The 20,071-nt window shown below is 39.0% G+C and overlaps 1 protein-coding gene across 4 annotated transcripts in view; it reads right to left on the bottom strand.

Annotated features, from left to right (window-relative positions):
- LOC109621274 (pancreatic triacylglycerol lipase-like) overlaps positions 1 to 20,071 on the bottom strand; it is an 82,247-nt gene that overhangs the window by 26,302 nt on the left and 35,874 nt on the right. For all 4 annotated transcript variants that reach the window (XM_062854398.1, XM_062854400.1, XM_062854399.1 and 1 more), the window contains exon 3: positions 2,448 to 2,590. In XM_062854398.1, the coding sequence (XP_062710382.1) occupies positions 2,448 to 2,577 (130 nt within the window). In that variant the 5' untranslated portion in view covers positions 2,578 to 2,590. The remainder of the gene's footprint in view (positions 1 to 2,447; positions 2,591 to 20,071) is intronic.

Below are 20,071 nucleotides of genomic sequence, written 5' to 3' on the forward strand. Positions count from 1 at the left end.
CTTTCGAGGTGAATGTCATGATGCAATATAATGACCTATATTACCTAATAGTAGAGCTCCCAATCAGATGGCTCATCAACTGCGAATTATTAACCTACCGAACAACTCCAAAAACACCATCTTCGTAAGTAATCAAGATCCTGAGATATATGAGATATAATATTTGTATGTTCACTAGCGCCGCCTTGTGGTGACGTATCAAATCAAACGGTTCATCATCTGTAAGCCCTTGCCCAAGCAAACAATTATGCCGAAGACACCAACTCTACTAGTAGTCAGAAACTAGCGATATATGAGATGTTAATTTCTTCAGTGTTACATCTGTTCGTCTGTGATGTCTCTTTTGGTTCATTCAAATAAAACGTAACGCCAAATTTGAAAATTTTAGATCGCCTCTCTACCCCTACGTAACAACTTTTGTATGGAAAATTTAGATATTTTGTTTAAAGCGTAACCCCCCCCCCTCCTTCCCGATCCTCCGTAATATTTGAATGGCCCCTTTTGAGCCGCTGGACATATATGTCTACCCATCTACAAAAGTGCGATTTACCCTATTGTTTTGAACGTCTTGTCCGTTTGCTAGGTACGTTTCATTTCATTGATTGGGAGCATTTTGGAATGCTCTCTAGCGCCACGTAGCGATCATTTCCTATACTAAATTGTTTACCACTAGACAGTCCTTGACATACCTAACATCTTTGCTGAAAACATCACCCTTTTAAAAAGTAAGGATCACGAGCTATACGAGAATATATGTTGGGGTCCAATGGACCCCAGGGTCCCAAAACGGACCTTCATTTAAGGTATCTATTTGAGGGTTAACTTCATAAGAAGCTTGAAGCTGCTTAAGATACTACTCTCAACTATATTGGAACTCTAAGTTCTTAGAAATTCATTTCAGTAAACTAGTGTTCAAAAATTTCTTTATAAGTATATTTTCATGAACAGCAAATTTGAATTTACCAAATTCTAGATTGCAGTGCACATGCAACAAAAATACATGATGACACCCACCGGATTCGAACCGGGAGCCGTTGCGTGAGAGTGAGAGTTCTCTACTCTACCCCATCACCACAATTTCGAGGAGGTACACAGCGAACTCTTGGTTAGTTGGAAAGTCGTGCATAACGGAGCTTTGTCCGACCCCTTCCGAGTAGTCACTGGTATGAGGCAAGTATATGTACTCTCGCCGCTACTGTTTCTTTTCGTAATCTTACTTTGGTAGCCCTTTACTATGGAGCATCCGAACAGATGTGTGCCAAATAAGCGGTCTTCAAATCGGCCTTTTTGTATGACTGATCCTTGGACTGATCTGCATTTTTTTTACAACTTTCGATCCAAAGGGCAAGCACCAGTTTGTCGTTTCCATAAGAGAATTCGGCATAATTTCATTATAGAAAAACAGTTATCCAGCTACTTCTGCTTCAAGGTAAATGATTGTAATCATAAAAATAAAATTTAGATGAGCATAAAGTGGGTTACAGCATTTAATAGCAAATTCAACTAGGATAAGTGTTCTAATTATGGCTATAGTACCAATTGTCCGCCATAGTTGATTTTCACCCTTTAACGATGTAAATCAACAAGAAAAAAATTGTGAACAACAGATCACGTTCAAAAAAGATGGTTGCACTCATTTAAACTCCACATTGTTCAAAAATTATGGTAGAAATAAATCATTTTCCTTAAAATTTCGGTTTCCTTGCACCCTTTTTCGCCATAGTGTACCAGTTATGATTAAACCCATAAGGAATGCATTCATCTAGTGCGATAAGGAACCGAAGTTATAAAATGTATCCATAACTGGTACAGAGTTCCTATTATTGGCACACGCTGTAATAAATACTAAAAGTAGTTTTGGTTTCGTTTCTATATTTTTTCTGAAAAGTTTGGAAACTAAGCTATCTTTTAACATATTGATGACATTCATTGGTCTTCTCGTTATTTTCGTACAAATAGTTTTCCTTAGGTAGTGCCATAATTGGTACAGGTACCCTATATACCCCAGCCCTTTTTTCCCTATCTACTTGCTGAGTTCTGAGAAACAGACGAACATTTTTTTATTATTTTCTACAATAAATTAACCTGATGAAAATTTTAATAACTATACTGACAATTTTTCTGTCTTTCATTATTTGAGATGACGATCGAACCTGCACAGTTTTGAACCACATATGATGATTGCGTCACCGTCTTCGACTGAGCGTCATATGGTATTTACGTTTTACCTAGTCCGCGTTTTGCAATCAACTGAAATGCTCTTTCGTACGCGTTTGGCCATGTCCTATCTGTCTGTGTACATATAGAATAAGAATTGGTTAGGTTAGAGAGAAATTTTGGGAAAGTATGGAAGGTGATAGAGGATAGTGAGTTTGCTACTGAAACCAAGCTGAAGTTGCAATATTTATGATGGAGAGGAAGTCCGCGCTTGGACTTGGATAACTTACATGGCAACCACGGTAGATTGATGTTGTCCATCCGGGCCCAGCTCAGGGCATCGAGCGGACCGGCGCTACTGGGATCGATCGAGTAGATGGTGCTTATAACTAACAATGATGAAGCAAGATAGCCCAACATCGTTGCGGCGTGTCTGAAAGATTGCAAACAAACGAAAAACGGTCACGATATTGGTTAACCCAGCGAGAACACTATAACTTAATTAGTGGTGAATACGGGTGGCAGAAAAAATTAGCAGCGATTCGACAAGGTGAACAATTCGCGAACCTTCATACACGTTTAGGTCTCTACGGGCCATCATAGTATCCGGTGGTGGTGCATCTATTAGGCTAGGTAGTGGAGTGAGCTGACGGTACTAATCATCGGCTCTGTTTGATGGGTATGTTGAAAAAATGGAGGAAAAGAAATTTCATAATTGAGCAAATGCTATTGATAGCAGCAGCAGCGTATACAGGTCTCTTGTACTAGCTACACACCGCGGGCCACTACCGGCCATGGTGATGGTCAAGCCGTTTAACTCTGTGTTCACATTACAGCACAGCGTTAAGGTATGCCACTGCATCGAGATCCGGGGTTGCTTCGAAGCGGTATGTCTTGTCGATTATTTACCACCTTACATGCATGCGCGTACTTAGCGCAATGTCAGGTTTAAGTAGTGTTGGACTGCTGGAAATGGGAAAGGAAGTGATGACTATCGACGCAATAGCCGGAGTGTTATAAAGTGATTAGAGAGAGAGAGAGAAAAAAATCGTTGATGGCACACTTCCAGTACTGGTCTCCTTCCTGAATGCAGTTGGTGGATTACGTGTATGGAGATAATGTTGTGCAATTTAAAAGTTTAATTGATCGGCTTAGATTTTGTACAAGTATAATATATTTTACGGATGCAAGTCCTAAAACATACCTAGTCCCTTTCATATGGGTTGAAAGAGATTGGTGTGAAACTCACATGGCCACATACTAGCAGCTGACTTAAAAAAATATTTGATTTAAATTTTTCGAGTTTTGAATTCTAAAATGACTTTGGATCGCTGTTAACTGGAACGTGGGATCTTCTATTGTTTATGGATTTATATCTGGATATTATCAGTCACGTTATTTTTCGTATAAATATATTTTCATGCATATATTTTCGCGATGAATAATTTTATAAATACAAAGTAGCTTTGTTACTTGATTTTATTTATTACTAGTATTAGGGGAAGGTGGGGTAATATGCACCCCCTAAGCAAACGTGGCCCTATAACTAAGATTAAGATGATTTTATGGGTGTCACGTTTTGAAAGGTAGTTTACTTATTTGACTAAGAGACGCCAAGTTTTGGTCCGCGTGATATTAAATTTACCGAATCAAATTAAAAATTAAAAAAAGTGTTACGTTTTGGGTGCTGACAAAGTGTTGGGGGCAATACGACCTCTGGCTTCTTCTTCTTCTTCTTTCTGGCTCTACGTCCCCACAGGGACTTGGCCTGCCTCGCTTCAACTTAGTGTTCTTTGAGCATTTCCACAGTTATTAATTGAAGGGCTTCCTTTGCCTGCCATTGCATGAATTTGTATATTGTGAGGCAAGTACAATGATACACTATGCCCAGGGAATCGAGAAAATTTTCCCGACCGGAACGGGAATCGAACCCGCCGTCTCCGGATTGGCGATCCATAGCCCTAACCACTAGGCTAACTGGAGACCCCCGACCTCTGGCATAACCCGCTTTAAAATCTAATGAAATACCAGGCGGCTCCATCTTACTACTTGGCAACAAATGGAAGGTGTAGGAGGCGGATGGTAGTTAACCCAAGTAACAATCAGCATGCCTTGAAGATTTGTTCATGTTCAAAGGCATTCGTTTGGGTCAAACGTGCCTCTGGAGTCGACCTACTGAATGGTCGGTTTCATGCAAAATAGCTGTAGATGGATAAATAATAATAATAAACATAATTTGATCATTTAGCGCCCAGCAATTTGATTATAGACTAGAAGACTTGAATGCCCAGTGGTCTATTCACAGATTAGTAAGTTTTGCTAATGCCGTGAAAAATGAAGCATGCTGCACCGTCTTTCATTATCCTCTGTTTTTTCATTCAGGAGAGTTGTTATCCTATGATGAACTGGTTGGTTTTAGGTTAGCCCGTCAGGCTATTACAATGATTCATACCCAGGTAACCAATAAGCATTTAAATAAGCTGTATTTCAGCTATAAAACTGCATTATATCTGCTTGCTGCTGTATCATAGCAGTTGGACTGCTGAATTGCTCTGAATTAGCAATTCAAATGCTGCTTAAAATCTGACAGCTGTTGTATAGCATTTCAAATGCACGATATTTTTTTGGTTAATAAGCATCCTAACTGCTACTTTATTGCCATAAAACTGCTAAGAGAGATGAGCGAAGCTAAAACTGTTACACATTTCAACTTTTCAATTCATGTACCACGACTATAGGATCCATTACCATTCAGATGTCCTATCATTTACTGGTAGCAATAATGTAAATCAATGAGAGAACAAATATTTTTCAAATAAATCGCATGGAATAAGAAACCAATTATGTCATCGTGTATTATGTGGATGCTTTAATTATCAGCACTTGTCCGAGCCGTTGTGCCGGTGTGGTACTCAAGCCTTTAATAGATCAAAAAATCAACGCACATAATCTGATCGTATATAGCTCATCCTGTAGCGCGGCTCAGCATCATCATCTGCCAGAGGATTGTGGGATCGAATCCCAATTTCAGCGGGAACAGCAAAAAACAACTGCAAAAATAAACAACAGCCCCAATGTCGCACAGGAGAGTGGGAGTAAAAATAGAAAGGGAAGAATATGAAGCGACTGAAATGCGCAGGGGAAAATATTTTTGATAATGATCGATTTTTTTGGGAATAGGAAAGATAAGCATAATCCGTATATTAGGCCAAAACCTGCTTTAAACTAGCACTTATGGCGCATATACGGCATATTAGCATTTAATGACCTGCAGTAAAGGCGCATATAGTGCTAAATAAATGCAATTTTAACTGCTTATTGGTTACCTGGGTAGTGTTGCCGATGGAGAATTTAACTGGAGTTCTTCCAGCAGATGGAGCACACTGGTGGTTGCTTGAATCTGCTAAAACTAGAATAGTTTGTTTTATTTTATTGTTCATTTTTCATTTTAAAACACTTACAATTCTGCACCACTTGACAACAATAATTATCGGCTTCTGTTCAACCCGGATCTAATTTCCTTTTATTGCAAATTCTAACAAACTTACTGTCATCGACTAGTAATCAACGCACTTGATACTATCGCTACTTCCTACTCGTTCTATTTGTATCACCTACAGTGAAGCTAATAGCATATGACCCTCTCACTGTTTGCGCGAGAGTAAAATGACTGATTTTCGCCGCAACACATAGAAATTTTGAACTTGTGTATCTCGAGAACAGAACTACATAAGTTCTGGAACATTTACCATTCTCAATTGAGTCATAAAGGCCTCAGGTCCATAAAAACACAGCTGTAAATTACGTGAGCCTTGAAATACGAGGATAATCTTTGTCGCTGTACAAGATAGCGGTGTGTGGTGGCAGAGGATGAGCCACTTGTTCACTACGCTCTACAGTTGCCAAAGCCAGAAGGATACGGTGAGCAGGATATACTAGTAGAATGCCGAATATAAACTTATTTTGAATAGAAATTACTAGAATGATGCATATTGGAGTGCCTCAAAACTGTTAAAAACTATTCATTTATAAACTAAAAGATGGTACGGTCAAATTTTGGTCACACATTTTTTTTTATAACTTTAGACTGCGTACACCAAAATAGCTGATTTTTGGACCAGTAATGGTACATTGTATGCAGTTTATACCATAAAATTTTCATCAAAATCGGTTTAGTATTTGCGGAGATATTGTTGAATCCTGAGATCGGCAATTTTAAAGTTTTGTACAAAGAGGATTTAAAAATAAGAACAAATTTTTACTGTTTTATTTATATAACCAGAAAAAGTTAACCGATTTTAACGAACAATTTTCTGTTCGTAAAGTATGCATGTCAAAATGTTTTGTTAATATTTCATTCTATATTATCTAGCCGTTACAAAGTTATATTTTTTTAAGTGGCACCTGGTCAGTTTTTTCATATTCAAACTGCTACAACTTTGAGAGTATTCATACAAAATGGCTCAAAATTTAACTAAGAACATATTTTTATAATAGTATTGTACTGTAAAATTTTTCATAAGAATCGAAGCAGTATTGGTATTTCTATAATCAAAATTGTGCTTTACTGTCCTTGAATTGCCGAAAATTTACTATGGAGCGCTTCGTACAATATTTTAAAAAGGCAGGTCGTTGGTTTTATCTATACATCAACCAATACTTAATGGACTTTGATGAAAATTTTATGGTATAAGCTACATATAATGTACCATTACTGGTCCAAAAATAAGCTGTTTTGGTGTACGAAATTTAAAGTTATGAAAAAAATTGTGTGACCAAAATTTGACCGTACCACCCTTTAATAGTAAATTTTTTTTAGTTATTACTAATGTTAACCCTTTCTGGAACATTTCGAACTGTAAATATTTTGTCAGGAGAATATCAACTATTCCTTGCATCATGATCAGTCATTCAAAACAGATTTACAAAGCTCATAGAAATGAAGTAGCTGCGCAAAAAAAAAAATAGAAAAATATTTTTTCAACGTTTCACGTGCATATGCCCCACTGTGTATTAAAACGAAAATTTCACCGTAGATTTCCGTTTAAATGACTACAATATGTTTTTTTTTATGGGGTTGAGGTACTCCAGTAAAAATCTTTTTTTTTTATCTGTATTAACGAGATTTTTAGCCCTGGGCTAGTTCATCTCGGGACCAACGCTTTACTTCCCTTCCGAAGGAAGAACCCACATTTTGTGAGTTTGTAAAAATCAGACATCTACTGTGATTGTAGCATGATTCGGGCGTTAATAGGTTAAATCTTCTCGTGGCTTAGATCATTATCAACTCTTGACAAACATCGTTACCACCACTTTTCACAATATTTACATTTCCAGCTGTTTATTATGACACCCTGATTTATGTCCCCTGCTTTGGACTTCGCGGAACAAATGAGAATGTAAACAAGTTTGTCATGACCCGTTCGTGCTCAGAGCTCTTTTGCATAGACGTACCGACTCAATGAGTATTCTACACATCATCCCTCCTGCGCTCAGACTGCCGTTAAACCACCAGCAGGACCACGACTCGTGGACGATTAGCTTCGGTCAACAAGCCCCCAACCAGGTCGCGATAACTGTTGGTTGGTTGGTTGGTAGGTGGTAGCGAACGACTAAAAGCGTGCCAACTATGAGTTACAACATCAATTTAACTTTCGTTTGCTGTTGTTTGCTTTCTAGATCTAGCGAGCTATGCAAATTTGCTGTCCCACGGTTTGTTATGACTCGACAGCACATTATTGTAGGTAAGACTCGCCTTCTGGGAGTTGGTTCAGCGTTGTTTGATAATTTTATGTAACTAGGTGGGTAATGTCAGTAAGGAGTCGAAGAACGGTAGAACCATAGCTTAGGAGTGTGACAGTGTTACGTGTTTTTAGTACCATTGTGACGATGAACCATCAAGTGATTTCAATGAGCAAACAGACAACGAACTCCTAAGTGCATCATTGTTGTTCCCCAAGAGATTCTCAGTTGCGTAAAAATTTCTATACTTTTGAAGCTCACAAAAATAAAAATGGCAAGAAATGGTGAAGAATATTTTTTTGGGTGTACTTGGTCATACATACTGTCTTTGAGGGTACGCCATAAAGTCTATGGTTCCGACAGAGACCCTCTAAAGCACTTCTGAAGCCCCCTGAAGCACCCTTGAACCTCCCAGAGACTCCTGAAACGCCTCTGAGACCCCTTGAAATTCCCCTGAAACCCCTTGGGACGTCGTAGTATCCTTCTGAAGTCCTCTGAGAGCCCCTGAAACGTCCCTGAATCTCCAGGATACGTCCCTAAGACCTTCATGTACCCCTCGAAACCCACTGTGAGTACAAAGCAAAGCAAAGCAAAAATAACCGTACACATCGTAGTTGCTACTCCGTGATTGACCAGAACAATTGAAGTTGCACTGAGATCCAATGAATGGTGCTTGGGACTAGCTACACACTCACAATGTGCACAACTCGAGAGTTCAATATTTTAAAGTCAATAACGGCGCCGGCCACGTCCTTACGGTCATCGGGAACGGGGAAGGAATGTTAGTTCGACAACCGTTGTTACTAGAAACCGTGGAATCCACAGCATCCCCACATTTGTCTCGGGATGGAGTATTTGTTAGTAGGGTAGGGCAAGGTGTGGATCTTGGAGCCACCTTTGGTAGGTGATATGATACACTAGTTATATGAAAATACACGACACGCTTTTCATCCCGCTTATGATTTATTTGGTCGCGATAGCAAGGGTAATGCACATACGTCAACAATCGTTCTATATTAAACGCGTCACCGCATTGATCGCTTACACAACCGCAAAAACCGACTTTCCCACGACAGTTATCGCGCGCTTCTGATTTCGTATTTAACATTCGCGTCCCCATCTCCCTTCCGAGAACACCGACCGACTTACGAAAATAGTCGCGCGTTTCCCACTGTATTGAACTTAGAGTATACGGAGAATAAACTTTCAAGCTTAGATAGCTATTTTCGAATTATGTATTTTACTAAGAGTAGTTCCATGTGTTACCTGTGATCCACAGCCATTGAGGTAATTAAACCAATTATTTTAAATTTGCTCAATGATTGTTGTGAATTGTAATCACTTTTTTCTAACATTTTTATCGCTTCAATATTAGGCCAGAACCAGAGCTACAAGATTAATCTGCAGATATTACAGACTCCAGGAGTCCTCATGAAAACGCATTGGCAAAATTACCCCAACTTCTTCTAGTATGTAAAGAAAAAAAAAACTCGGAATGATCTCTCCCAGTTCCATGTCATCGGAAGACCGCAACCACTCCCTAACTCTTTCAATTTTCTGCAATACTGTTTGCTATCAAGTGTGCATCCATTTTTATCCCTTCATGAGGAAGGAGAATGTGCACCTGCCCCAAACACGTGGCACTTTTCACTTTTTCCTTCGAACAATTCAACGCGACCGAGATTTTCATCGCAACTGCCACAAACACGCATCATTTTTCACTTTTTTCTTCGAACGATGCCACCCGATCGCGATCCCCATCGCAACTGCCCCAAACACGCGTTATTTTTCCCCCTCTGAAACCCACTGTGACTACAATTAATTTATTTACAATTTGACGGATAGAACTATTGGAGCCGTTTGAACTTGACAGTTCGAGCACAGACAAACAGACGTAACACTCTTCAAAACGGCTTGGCACATGCATTTAACGTTCAATTCAAATTTCATTTGATTTGCTCGATCGTTCCACCAGAGGCGCTAGTGTTCGATCACTTTGACGTTTGCCAGTGTACATGTTGCTGAATGATGCAAACGAAAATAACAGGCAATTTGTGTCGAAGTGTGCGTGTCAGAAAAACGTCAAATCGAAATCCATCATGGCCGACAGTGTCGCGCGCGGTTCTACCAACAGGTGGCGATGTGCTCATGAAAATGACACCGGGCAAATATGTTTGATGTATTTCCTCTAAGAGTTACGTCCGTTTGTCTGTGGTTAGAGAAAGCATGAATACATATGACGAGAGTATCGTTACCGTAAAAATAATAAATTAAAGTTAATCCTAGACATCATTCGATTTGGGAAAAAGGAAAAAAAAAAACACCACATTTGACATCAAACTTAGTGAACTGTCGGATCAGTTAAAGTAGAAGCATCTCGTTTTTATTTCAGATCACTTGAGTGTCGACTTGACTAGATGCGAAAAATGTTTAATTACATTTTGAATATACAAAGGCTGTCGAAAGCTTGAGCTTCTAAAGTTACCAGTGTTTTTGGTTAGTTATTCTAGTTGCCAGTTTTCAGGATTTTCTATCCGCCAGACTGTAAATATGGTTGTTGTACTTGGGACCCCCTGAATCGCCACTGAGATCCCATGAAACCCAAGAACCTCTGAAGCGTCCCTTGAGACCCCTTGAAACTCTCTGAAATGCCTCTGATATCTACTGAAAACCCACCTGAAGCGCCCCTGAGACCCCTAGGAGCGCTGTGGAGCAGAGAAGGGGAATGTCATAAACATGTCATTTGGCTATTTGAATTTAAATTTGTTTTACAATTTATTTGTTATTTTCATTTTGAGTTTGAGCTCGTTTGACCGGCTTCAGTTGCTACTCCAGTATCGCCAGATCAGCTACACTCACACAAGCAACCAATAACATAGCTGCTTCGGACTAACAGGCAGTGTGTGAGTGTTGATGGTCTTGTATTTTTTAGGCGACAATGGTGCATATTGCGTCAGGTTGCAGGTCAATTGGGGAAGGGGAGGGAAGTGATGATTACAATCACTTGTTACCAACAGGTCGTCGAGTCCTCTGCGCTTGCAAAAGGTCATGCGGATGTCGGTGTGTTGGTGGGAAATGTTTATTTTTGGCACAAGGTTTATGCATTGGTGCACGGATGTCAGGCTTTCACTTTACGCCTTGGGTGAAGATTACTGTGAAGCGGCACAGTTCGATTGGTTGCATCACTTGTAGGCGTTATATGTTAGATTGACACCGTGCTTTGATGAAATTTGGAAGGAAGGGAAACGGCCTTTTAGAATTCGTTTATGGTTCTAGCGATCGCTACGAACATACGAATATACATGAGATGCATATGTAGGAGAGAAGGATGGAAAGATACAAAGTAGAAGGAAAGGGACTGGCTCGTCTGAACCTGGAACCTTCTGCATATACATCAGAAATGGTAGCCACTAGATCACCAAGCCCGTTTATTTGTCATTGTCATTTTGAAATTGAAAAATGTCATAACAGCTTTTTCTTGAAATTCCGTAACAATTCTCACCTTTGCCTTGGAGCTCTGCCATCTTAGGTTCCCTGAACCGCTCCTGAGATCTCCTGAAAATCCCTGGAGACCTCCTAGTACACCCTGAAACCCTCTTGGAACGCCCATGAGATCTTCAGGAAACCCCCTGAAAAACGCTGGGACCCCCCTAAAATGCCCCTGGAATCCCCTTGAATGCCCCTGAGACCCCCTGAAACGTACGCTGAGACCCCCGAACTAGCCCCCGAATCACCTACCTTCCTTTGCTCTCCCTTATAAACGACCTCAAGCCGCCGTTGCCATCGTTACCGTCATCATTAAATTTTCTTATGTACAATATTGATTCTGAATAGCTCTCCCCAAGGCTCTTGCTGTTTTTATGTAGGGCATAAATAATGTTCACTTAAAAACAAATTTTTGATAGAAGGCTCGGAGGGTCAAGTCACATATACCAATCAAATCAATTCAACGAATTAAGATGATGTCTGTGTATGTATGTCTGTGTACATAAACGGTAACTCACTTTTAAGACATTTCCCATTGGTCGAATTTTCGGATTACAGCTCGAATCGAACTGGAATTTTACCGCATTGTTTGCTATTAAAAATGGTCCGGATCAGTCAAGGCGTTCCGGAGTTATGACCATTCCAGTGATCCGGACCAGCACCAGAGGCCGTATATAAAATTGAACCAAGCCCCATTATGCGACACATCAAACTGCGGCGATTTTTGTAATCATCAGCATGGTTGACGAATTTTGTACGGAATCAACACTGTAGGCCACAAAATTCCACGATGTTGGCCCAAAATTCAAGATGGCGGCCCAAAATTCAAGATGGCGACTGTTTAATAGAGTTTAGGCTCAAAAACCATGCAATATGGGGTGCATTTGATATGGGGAAGATGTCTGGAGTCCAAAATTGACAACCCGAATATCCAAGATGGCGGTCTACAATCCAAGTTGGCGGCTCGAAATTCAAGATGGCGTCTGCTTAAGATTGAAGGATTCGTCATTGATATCGTCGTCATCATTGAAATTTCAAAAGCAGTTTTCTCTTTCATAATATAAATGTTCACCATGAAAATGTATTCACTGTATTTTATTCTACATTTGGTTTCAGGAGTGTTTTAGGTGATTTCAAAGGGTTGCATGGGGCTTTCAGGGGTGTTTTAGAGACGGAGCATATCTTCCGATCTCAAACCTATAATGTAGTGGGCGTTCTTATCACCATGGCCATTTGTGACCACGAATAGTTTTTATTTTGCAGAATGAACATTGTGAATTTTCCCAGCACTCCTCAGGGGTATTTTAGAATGTCTCAGGGTGCTTCAAGGGTATTTCAGGGGGCATTGGGTAAGACCTTGGAGCTCCCTCAATCTTTGAATCACCCCTTAAACTCCTTGAAACGTCTGTAAAGAGATTCAATCCCATCTGATACCTCTTAAACGCTCCTCGAATGCCCCTGAAACCACCTAAAACCTTCCTAAATCTCATTGGGACCTCCCCCTTCACACCGTATACCGTTTCTTTTTAGGCTCCCTGAAAATCCAGGAAACCACATTAGCTCCATCTCAGACTTTCCACAAGCAAAACCTGTTCTCGTGAGCTAAGCTCGATCATTTAAAGCACTGACTTAATTTATGCACGCAATTTCCTCTGGAGCTGTTCGGAAACCACGTAGACTAGTTTTTGAGTATCTCAGACCCCCCTTCCCATCTGTTAAAAATAATTTGAAATATATATGTTGGACCTCCCACTTCCTCCCCCTTCTGGCCTAGAAGTCTATGTTTTAATTTATACACCTTCAGTTCAGGGCAAGACGTTCGAATGTATTTCTTCTTCTTCTTCTTCTTCTTCTTCTTCTTCTTCTTCTTCTTCTTCTTCTTCTTCTTCTTCTTCTTCTTCTTCTTCTTCTTCTTCTTCTTCTTCTTCTTCTTCTTCTTCTTCTTCTTCTTCTTCTCCTCCTTCTTCTCCTTCTCCTTCTTCTTCTTCTTCTTCTTTATGGCTTGGCATTGGCATTGGAACTTGGCTTGCCTTTCTTGAACTTAGTATTCTTAGAGCACTTCCACAGTTATTAATTGAAGGGCTTCCTTTGCCTGCTATTGCATGGTTTTTGTATATTGTGAGGCGAGACAATGATACACTATGCCCAGGGAGTCGAGGAAATTTTCCCGACCGGAACGGGAATCGAATCCGCCGTCTCCGGATTGGCGATCCCCAAACCGCCAGGCTAAATGAAGACCCCCGAGTGTATTTACCGTTTTTCAATGTTAAGCGAACGGCTTATAACGAGAGTGGAGAATTGAAACTTCCAACCAGGGTTGCCATTATGCCAGATTTATCTGGCGCTGCCAGATTTTCAGGTGGCAAAAAGACAAAAAGAGAAACCATCGATTTTGCCAGATTTTTTATTTCAAGCCAGACTATTTATCAACGCAACTCCTCCTTGGTGTTTTGAAAAATTATCTTATCGATCTAGCAATTTTGAGACAACCTAAAATTTCGCGTCTTTTATCTTAATCTGTTTGCTGAAAACTCGTTAATTTTCTTGCACATTCAAATAATCATCGATAATTATTGTCGGTTCTCGTTTTTCAGCTGAATAAGATTTAGAGAATATTTGTAAGTATGTTATCTAAGTACAAAATTACATTTGATACATTTGAAGAAATATGAGTTACACAGCTTGTATAATGTTTAGTTGGTTTGGTGGAAATTGTAGCTATACTCGACAATTATTCTTGTTCGACTTCGTATTATTGACTAAAATGACTGAGTCGACGGAGAGGCGAAACGGCAATGTATTTTTGCTTATTCAATGCAGAAATAGTCCAGTTAGCTCTGTTCTTTCTCAGTAACTGTAAACATTTTGCACCTTGAGCACAATACTAAAATTTAAAATTATTTTGAACTACTGATAGGGTAAATGTACCAATAGTGGTGCTATTAGTAGCTCCTTGTAGTAAAGTAATTGAATAAAATTGATAATACCACTAAATAAAAAGTCTGAAAGCGTTAATCGGTAGTTTTTCACTTAAATTTGCTAGGAAAAATGTAAAAACCATTGTTTATTTCAGTTTTAATCAATAAATCACTTGCACCAACTATAGGTACACGGTTCCTATTATGGAGGTAAAATTTAACATTGGTTCCTATAGTGGCGCATCCCATTGAATTCTTATGGGACCCACCACTATAGGAACACTACCACCACTATAGGTGCAAAGGAGCAAAAAAAATAAGGAAAATAATTGTTTTAAATAGGTTTTTCGGTAAATCTTGAACACAAAACTGAATTAATGTTAGTATTTAGGTATGATGCATCTATTAAAAATGTCATTTGCAAGCTTTTTGGTCGAAATAGTGCTAAATTGCCACTACCACCACTATTGGTACTACCTCCACTAAGGGAGCTTTTACCCTAATGATTTTTATCATACTACATATGAAATTATTTTGAAGGCACTATAATCTAAAAAAAAACAAATATTATTGCACACTGTTTTATTATTCAAATCATAAATTCAGTACAAATTTGATCTAAGTTAAGGATTTTCTTAGCAACGTGTAGTGCCAGATTTTGCCAGACTTTTAATTGCGGACTTGCCAGATAAGTTCAAAAATGTAGTGGCAACCCTGCTTCCAACTCCAGATTAGTAGAATATGTATTTAAAAAGTATCTTGAAATCATTCTTGAGATTTCAAGATTTTCATGAACCCTGACTTTGTTAATGTTTGTAGTGAAAAAAAAAGCTACTGTTCGGCAAAAAAAATATAAAGACTGATCTCCTCTTTCTACTTTGGATACCCCAAAAGTTCCAAATAAATGCAGAAAAACTCATGTATTATTTGAATTTATGAGTTTAAATTCTTTAGTCGAATGCTTTTAACCTACATGCTACGAAGTCACTCGGATATCGCCTTTGCAAGGTGAACAGAATCCAATTTCCATGAGACCGTCTTGTTTTATTTTGTTAACGCAACCCAAACCTATTGCTTCACGATAAGAGAGAGTCTCAACAAAGTAACAAAAAAACTGTATAAAATGCGGGGCACTAACCACTGTTGTTGTTCACCTAGCTCGAGTGTGCTAAAGTTCAAAACGTTCCACTGCACCAATTGCAACATCAAATAAATTGGAACCAAGGTCATGAGAAGGTACCTGCCTTCAAACATCGCACCGTCGCGTTGATCTCAAGCTTTCCGCGGAACGAACGGTTGTTCAACTCAAACCTTGACACCGTGCCAAAAACGGCACCACCACCGAGAGATGTCTGTCTGTCTGTCTGCCAGCCAAACCGTTCGTTGTCCTACAGACAGACAGTTCACCACTCACTCTAATGATGATGTGACATGGTGTGATCTATACGCGGCGAGAAAACTGAACGGGACCTAGCTCACGATCTTCAAGGGTATATGGGGCTTGATGGGACCGAGTTTCATTTCTATTTCAGCAGTAGCCCAAGTTTCCCCTAGAGGAATGTGCACCTCGGCGGGTTGTTACCCTTTGCTCACGGTGGATTGATTTCATCTAACGAAACTGAAAAAACAACTCTCCCCAACCCATCACATGCTGCACCCGTCACTCATCGTGACCATGCCCAAACCGCACCGTCCACCGCTCAGCGAGATGTCTTTCAACAATTCCACACAACATCAACAGAGTTTATAACCGTCGCAGGCTGTACCTAATCTTATGGAGGTCTACTAGAGACTGTAAAACACAGCGCGCTATGGCATCTGCGTAGATAGCTGCACGACATAACAAAGCAATCACCTACCTTGTCTGGTGGTGCAGCAAGTTGACTAACATGTTAGAGCCAAATTCCAAGCCGAAAACAGCTGACCAATTTAGGTGAGAAATTCACACTTACAGGCATGCCTACATATGTACCTTTACGGGCTTCGTCATCGAGATAGGGCAAACTGGGGAGCATTGATTCATTTCAATGTTGTAAAACAGCTAGAAGTGTTTACATTTTGGCATATATAACTTTTTTTTTTTAGCACAAGTCGATATATTTTTAAAACTTTTCGAAAGGGGGATTACCGTACGGGTTTGGAGAGGAGGGTCTCAGATTTTCATGAATCTTTTTCCACAGGCAGGGATATATGAATGAAAAAAATTGATAAAATTTTAAGGTCGCCTATTTTTCCGGAAAGCTCCGGTGGTTTTTTTTTGTTTTTCCTTGACGCCCCTTTCTTTGAAAATCATAATTCAATAACGAAGCGTCGTAGAAACAAAGTTTTCTTTTATGAGAATAAAAGCAAATTTTCTCAGGAATCCAAAAAAATATGAACAGGAAATGTTCTCCACAAAATTTTCCACCGTTGAGAAAATTCGTAAAGAAAAGCTGGAAACACTATGCCCGAACTCGTGGAAAATTTTCTAAGAAATATTTTTGAGAATAATCGCTAAAGTTTTTGGACTGCACTTTTTTTTTGTTTTTGAATTATGGCCAATTTTGCGAAAAATGTCCAAATGTATTATATAAGCCTTTTCTTCGATAAATCATAACTCAAGGACGAAGCATCGTAGAAATAAAGTTTTATAATGAAAATTAAAGCAATTTTTTAAGGAATCTCAGATTATGGCATATAGATTAATATTTATAAAACATTCTCATTTTTGATATACTAAACCCACAAAATATTCTGGCATCGGGAGTTTCACTATATCAGTGATCTATCGGAGCATTTTGCATGAAATTTATGCATGAATCACCTCATGCAACTATGTACTGTCAAATGTTGAGTTCATTGTCGGTTTGAGGATCTCTAAGATCTCCATTGAGTATAGGTCATCGGATCTACTAAGGTATTTGATCGTTTCTATGGCTAAGGTTCATACGCACACAGCAGCAGTTAACTATGGACTATCGAGTGGCGATTTCAATGATTTTTTAAGGATCTCCAAGAACCTCCTTGAGTAAGAGTCATCGAATCTACAGAGATACAGGGGGTGGCCAATATGTTTATGTTTATGAAGTTATAACCGATCTGGTAAAACACTATTTTTAAGACTATCAAATCAGAACATAGATACTTTTTGAACGTTGAAAAAAGTTATGATGGTTTGACATTTTCACCCATTTAGAGGAGAATGAGTCAAATTTGCTATACTGCACAAAAATTACTAAATGTGATCTTTCGTTAATCCAAATAGGCTCTAATATACCTTTTTATAGATATATTATGAACAGAAGTGGAATATCTTTGGATATCAAAAATAAAATTTTATGACATTGATGTAAAAAAAAATGCATTTTTTCGTAAAAGATGCAAAAGTGTCAATCCATCATAACTTTTTTCAACGTTTAAATAGTACCCATGTTTTAAATGATTTTCAAGCATTAACATATTGTGGATGAAAGTACAAAATTTCATTCGATTCGGTTCACTGTTGTCCGAGATATGACAGCTCAAAAATTAGTAGTTTAAAAAATAGTGTTTTACCAGAACGTCTATAACTTCGCGAAAGATTAACCAATCGAGCTCAAATTTGTACCACTGATGCACATATAATAGGTTGACAAACAGTCAAAATTTGAGAATATTTGATGCACTCTATGAAAAGTTACAGCATGTTGAACTTTTTTGTGAGAGAAAAAAAAGTAGCCTATCCCAAACATTTTGGCCATCCCCTGTACTTGTTGTGCCTAAGAGCATAATGAATGCTCAGGCATCCATGTTCTATCAAGTGGTGGGTTCTATGATTGTATAGGAGTATCGGAGAACTATAAGCGTAATCAGCTCCAAGCTCCAAGAACTCCCTTGAGATCTACCAACGTAAATTGTTGTATTGAGGAGCTTTATAACTAAGGTTCTTACTCACCCAGCCTCAGACAGGCCCGTGCACAAAAAAGACGACAAGGGAGGGTTAAGGGCGGAGGGGTGCCTAGGGCTTAGAACATCGGTAATGGGAGGGGTTTAACCCCCAAAACCCCTCTCTTGTACACGGGCTTAGCCTCAGGTAACTATGATCCGGTTGTGCTACTTTTCCCCGAATGTCGGTTCCCCGAATGTCGTTTCTCCGAACGCCGTTTCCCCGAATGCCGTTTCCCCGAATAACCCTTTTCCCCGAATGCCGTTTGCCCGAATAAGTACGTTTCCCCGAAAAAAAAAAAATGATGTACTGTCGCTAAATTGCTACTGGCTAGGCCGCTTTTATTAGTTTTATTTCTAAAGTATTGTCGGCTAACACTTAATCATAGGAAACTTCCTTCCTACAAAGATGGTTGTTCTTTCGAGTTCTTTGGGAACTGTTAACATTATAGTTAATATTGATTCACTAAAAATGTTCCTTAAATATGTGTTACACGTCGCAGCTAATATAGCATCACTAGAAATTTTCCCTTCTTTCAAAAAAGGCGATTCTTTCAAGTTTTAATTAACATCGTAGTTAATATAGTTTCACTAGACATTTTCCCTTCTTTTAAAAATGCAGTTCTTTCAAGTTTTAATGCTAAAAAGTTTTTGTTAACATCACAACTTATATAGTTTCCCTAGAATTTTTCCCTTCTTTCATAGGAGGCGGTTCTTTCAGGTTTTAGTGCTAACATGTTTTTGTTAACATGGCAGCTAATATAGTTTTCCTAGAAATTTGCCCTTCTTTCAAAGAAGGTGGTTCTTCCAAGTGTAAATGCTAACAAGTTTTTGTTAACATGGCAATTAATATAGTTTTTGAAATAACTTATACTGACAAAGTTTCTGTTGAAGTTGTTGTATTTAGTTAAATCTCAGTTAAATCATGTACATACATACATACATATTTTTAAAGAATATATAAAAACTAGTGAATTAAAACTACTTCTTTCGCGTTTCGGGGAAACGGGAATTCGGGGAAACGGCATTCGGGGAAACGACATTCGGGGAAACGGCATTCGGGGAAAAGGGACATTCGGGGAAACGGCATTCGGGGAAACGACATTCGGGGAAACGACATTCGGGGAAAAGTAGCACAATCCTATGATCCAGTGGTGAGTTCAATGATTCTTTAAGGGACTCCAAGAGCACCCTTGAGTAAAGGTCATCGATCCTACGAGAGCTACTAGTTATATCTAAGAGCATTATGAATGAGATTCATACTCTTACAGCCTCAGGCATCCATGTTTTATCAAGTGGTGAGTTTTATGCTTGTATAGGGGTATCCGAGAGCTCCCTGGCGTATAGGTTGTTGTTTTATGTTTTGCCAAATGGCTAAAAGTGATTCCTACGTGTGTTATTGTGTTTGAGTGGCCCCGCGGAGCTTGTTCCAGGTGTTTCGGAGCGACCATATCAGTTCCCAAGTAACATTTTAGGTTTTGTTCGGCTCTATAAGAGATCTTCATGATCAATTTTATACAATTGGCAATAAAACTGATTTATACATCAAAACCTGTTGATAACCTCTTTAAAAGCATCTTCTGGCTAAGTGGACCACTCTTGAAGAGGTTTTGCAAACCACATTAAGAGTATTAGTTTGTTAATTTATTAAAACTATCTCGAATCACAAGAAAACTCAGCTGAGAGAGTTCATTTTTGTGAGCATGTTATGGGATTGGCAACAATTTATCAATTCATTGCTTATTTGAGCAACATTAACTGTTTTCCATTCACTTTAGCAAGTTCTTCAATATGGCGACGATCATAATTAGCGAAAATAAAACGAAAGCAAGTTTACTTATATGGATTGTACGACATTTCCCCGA

This window comes from Aedes albopictus, chromosome 2 (assembly GCF_035046485.1).
Source record: "Aedes albopictus strain Foshan chromosome 2, AalbF5, whole genome shotgun sequence".
In the NCBI taxonomy this organism is placed as follows: Eukaryota; Metazoa; Arthropoda; class Insecta; order Diptera; family Culicidae; genus Aedes; species Aedes albopictus.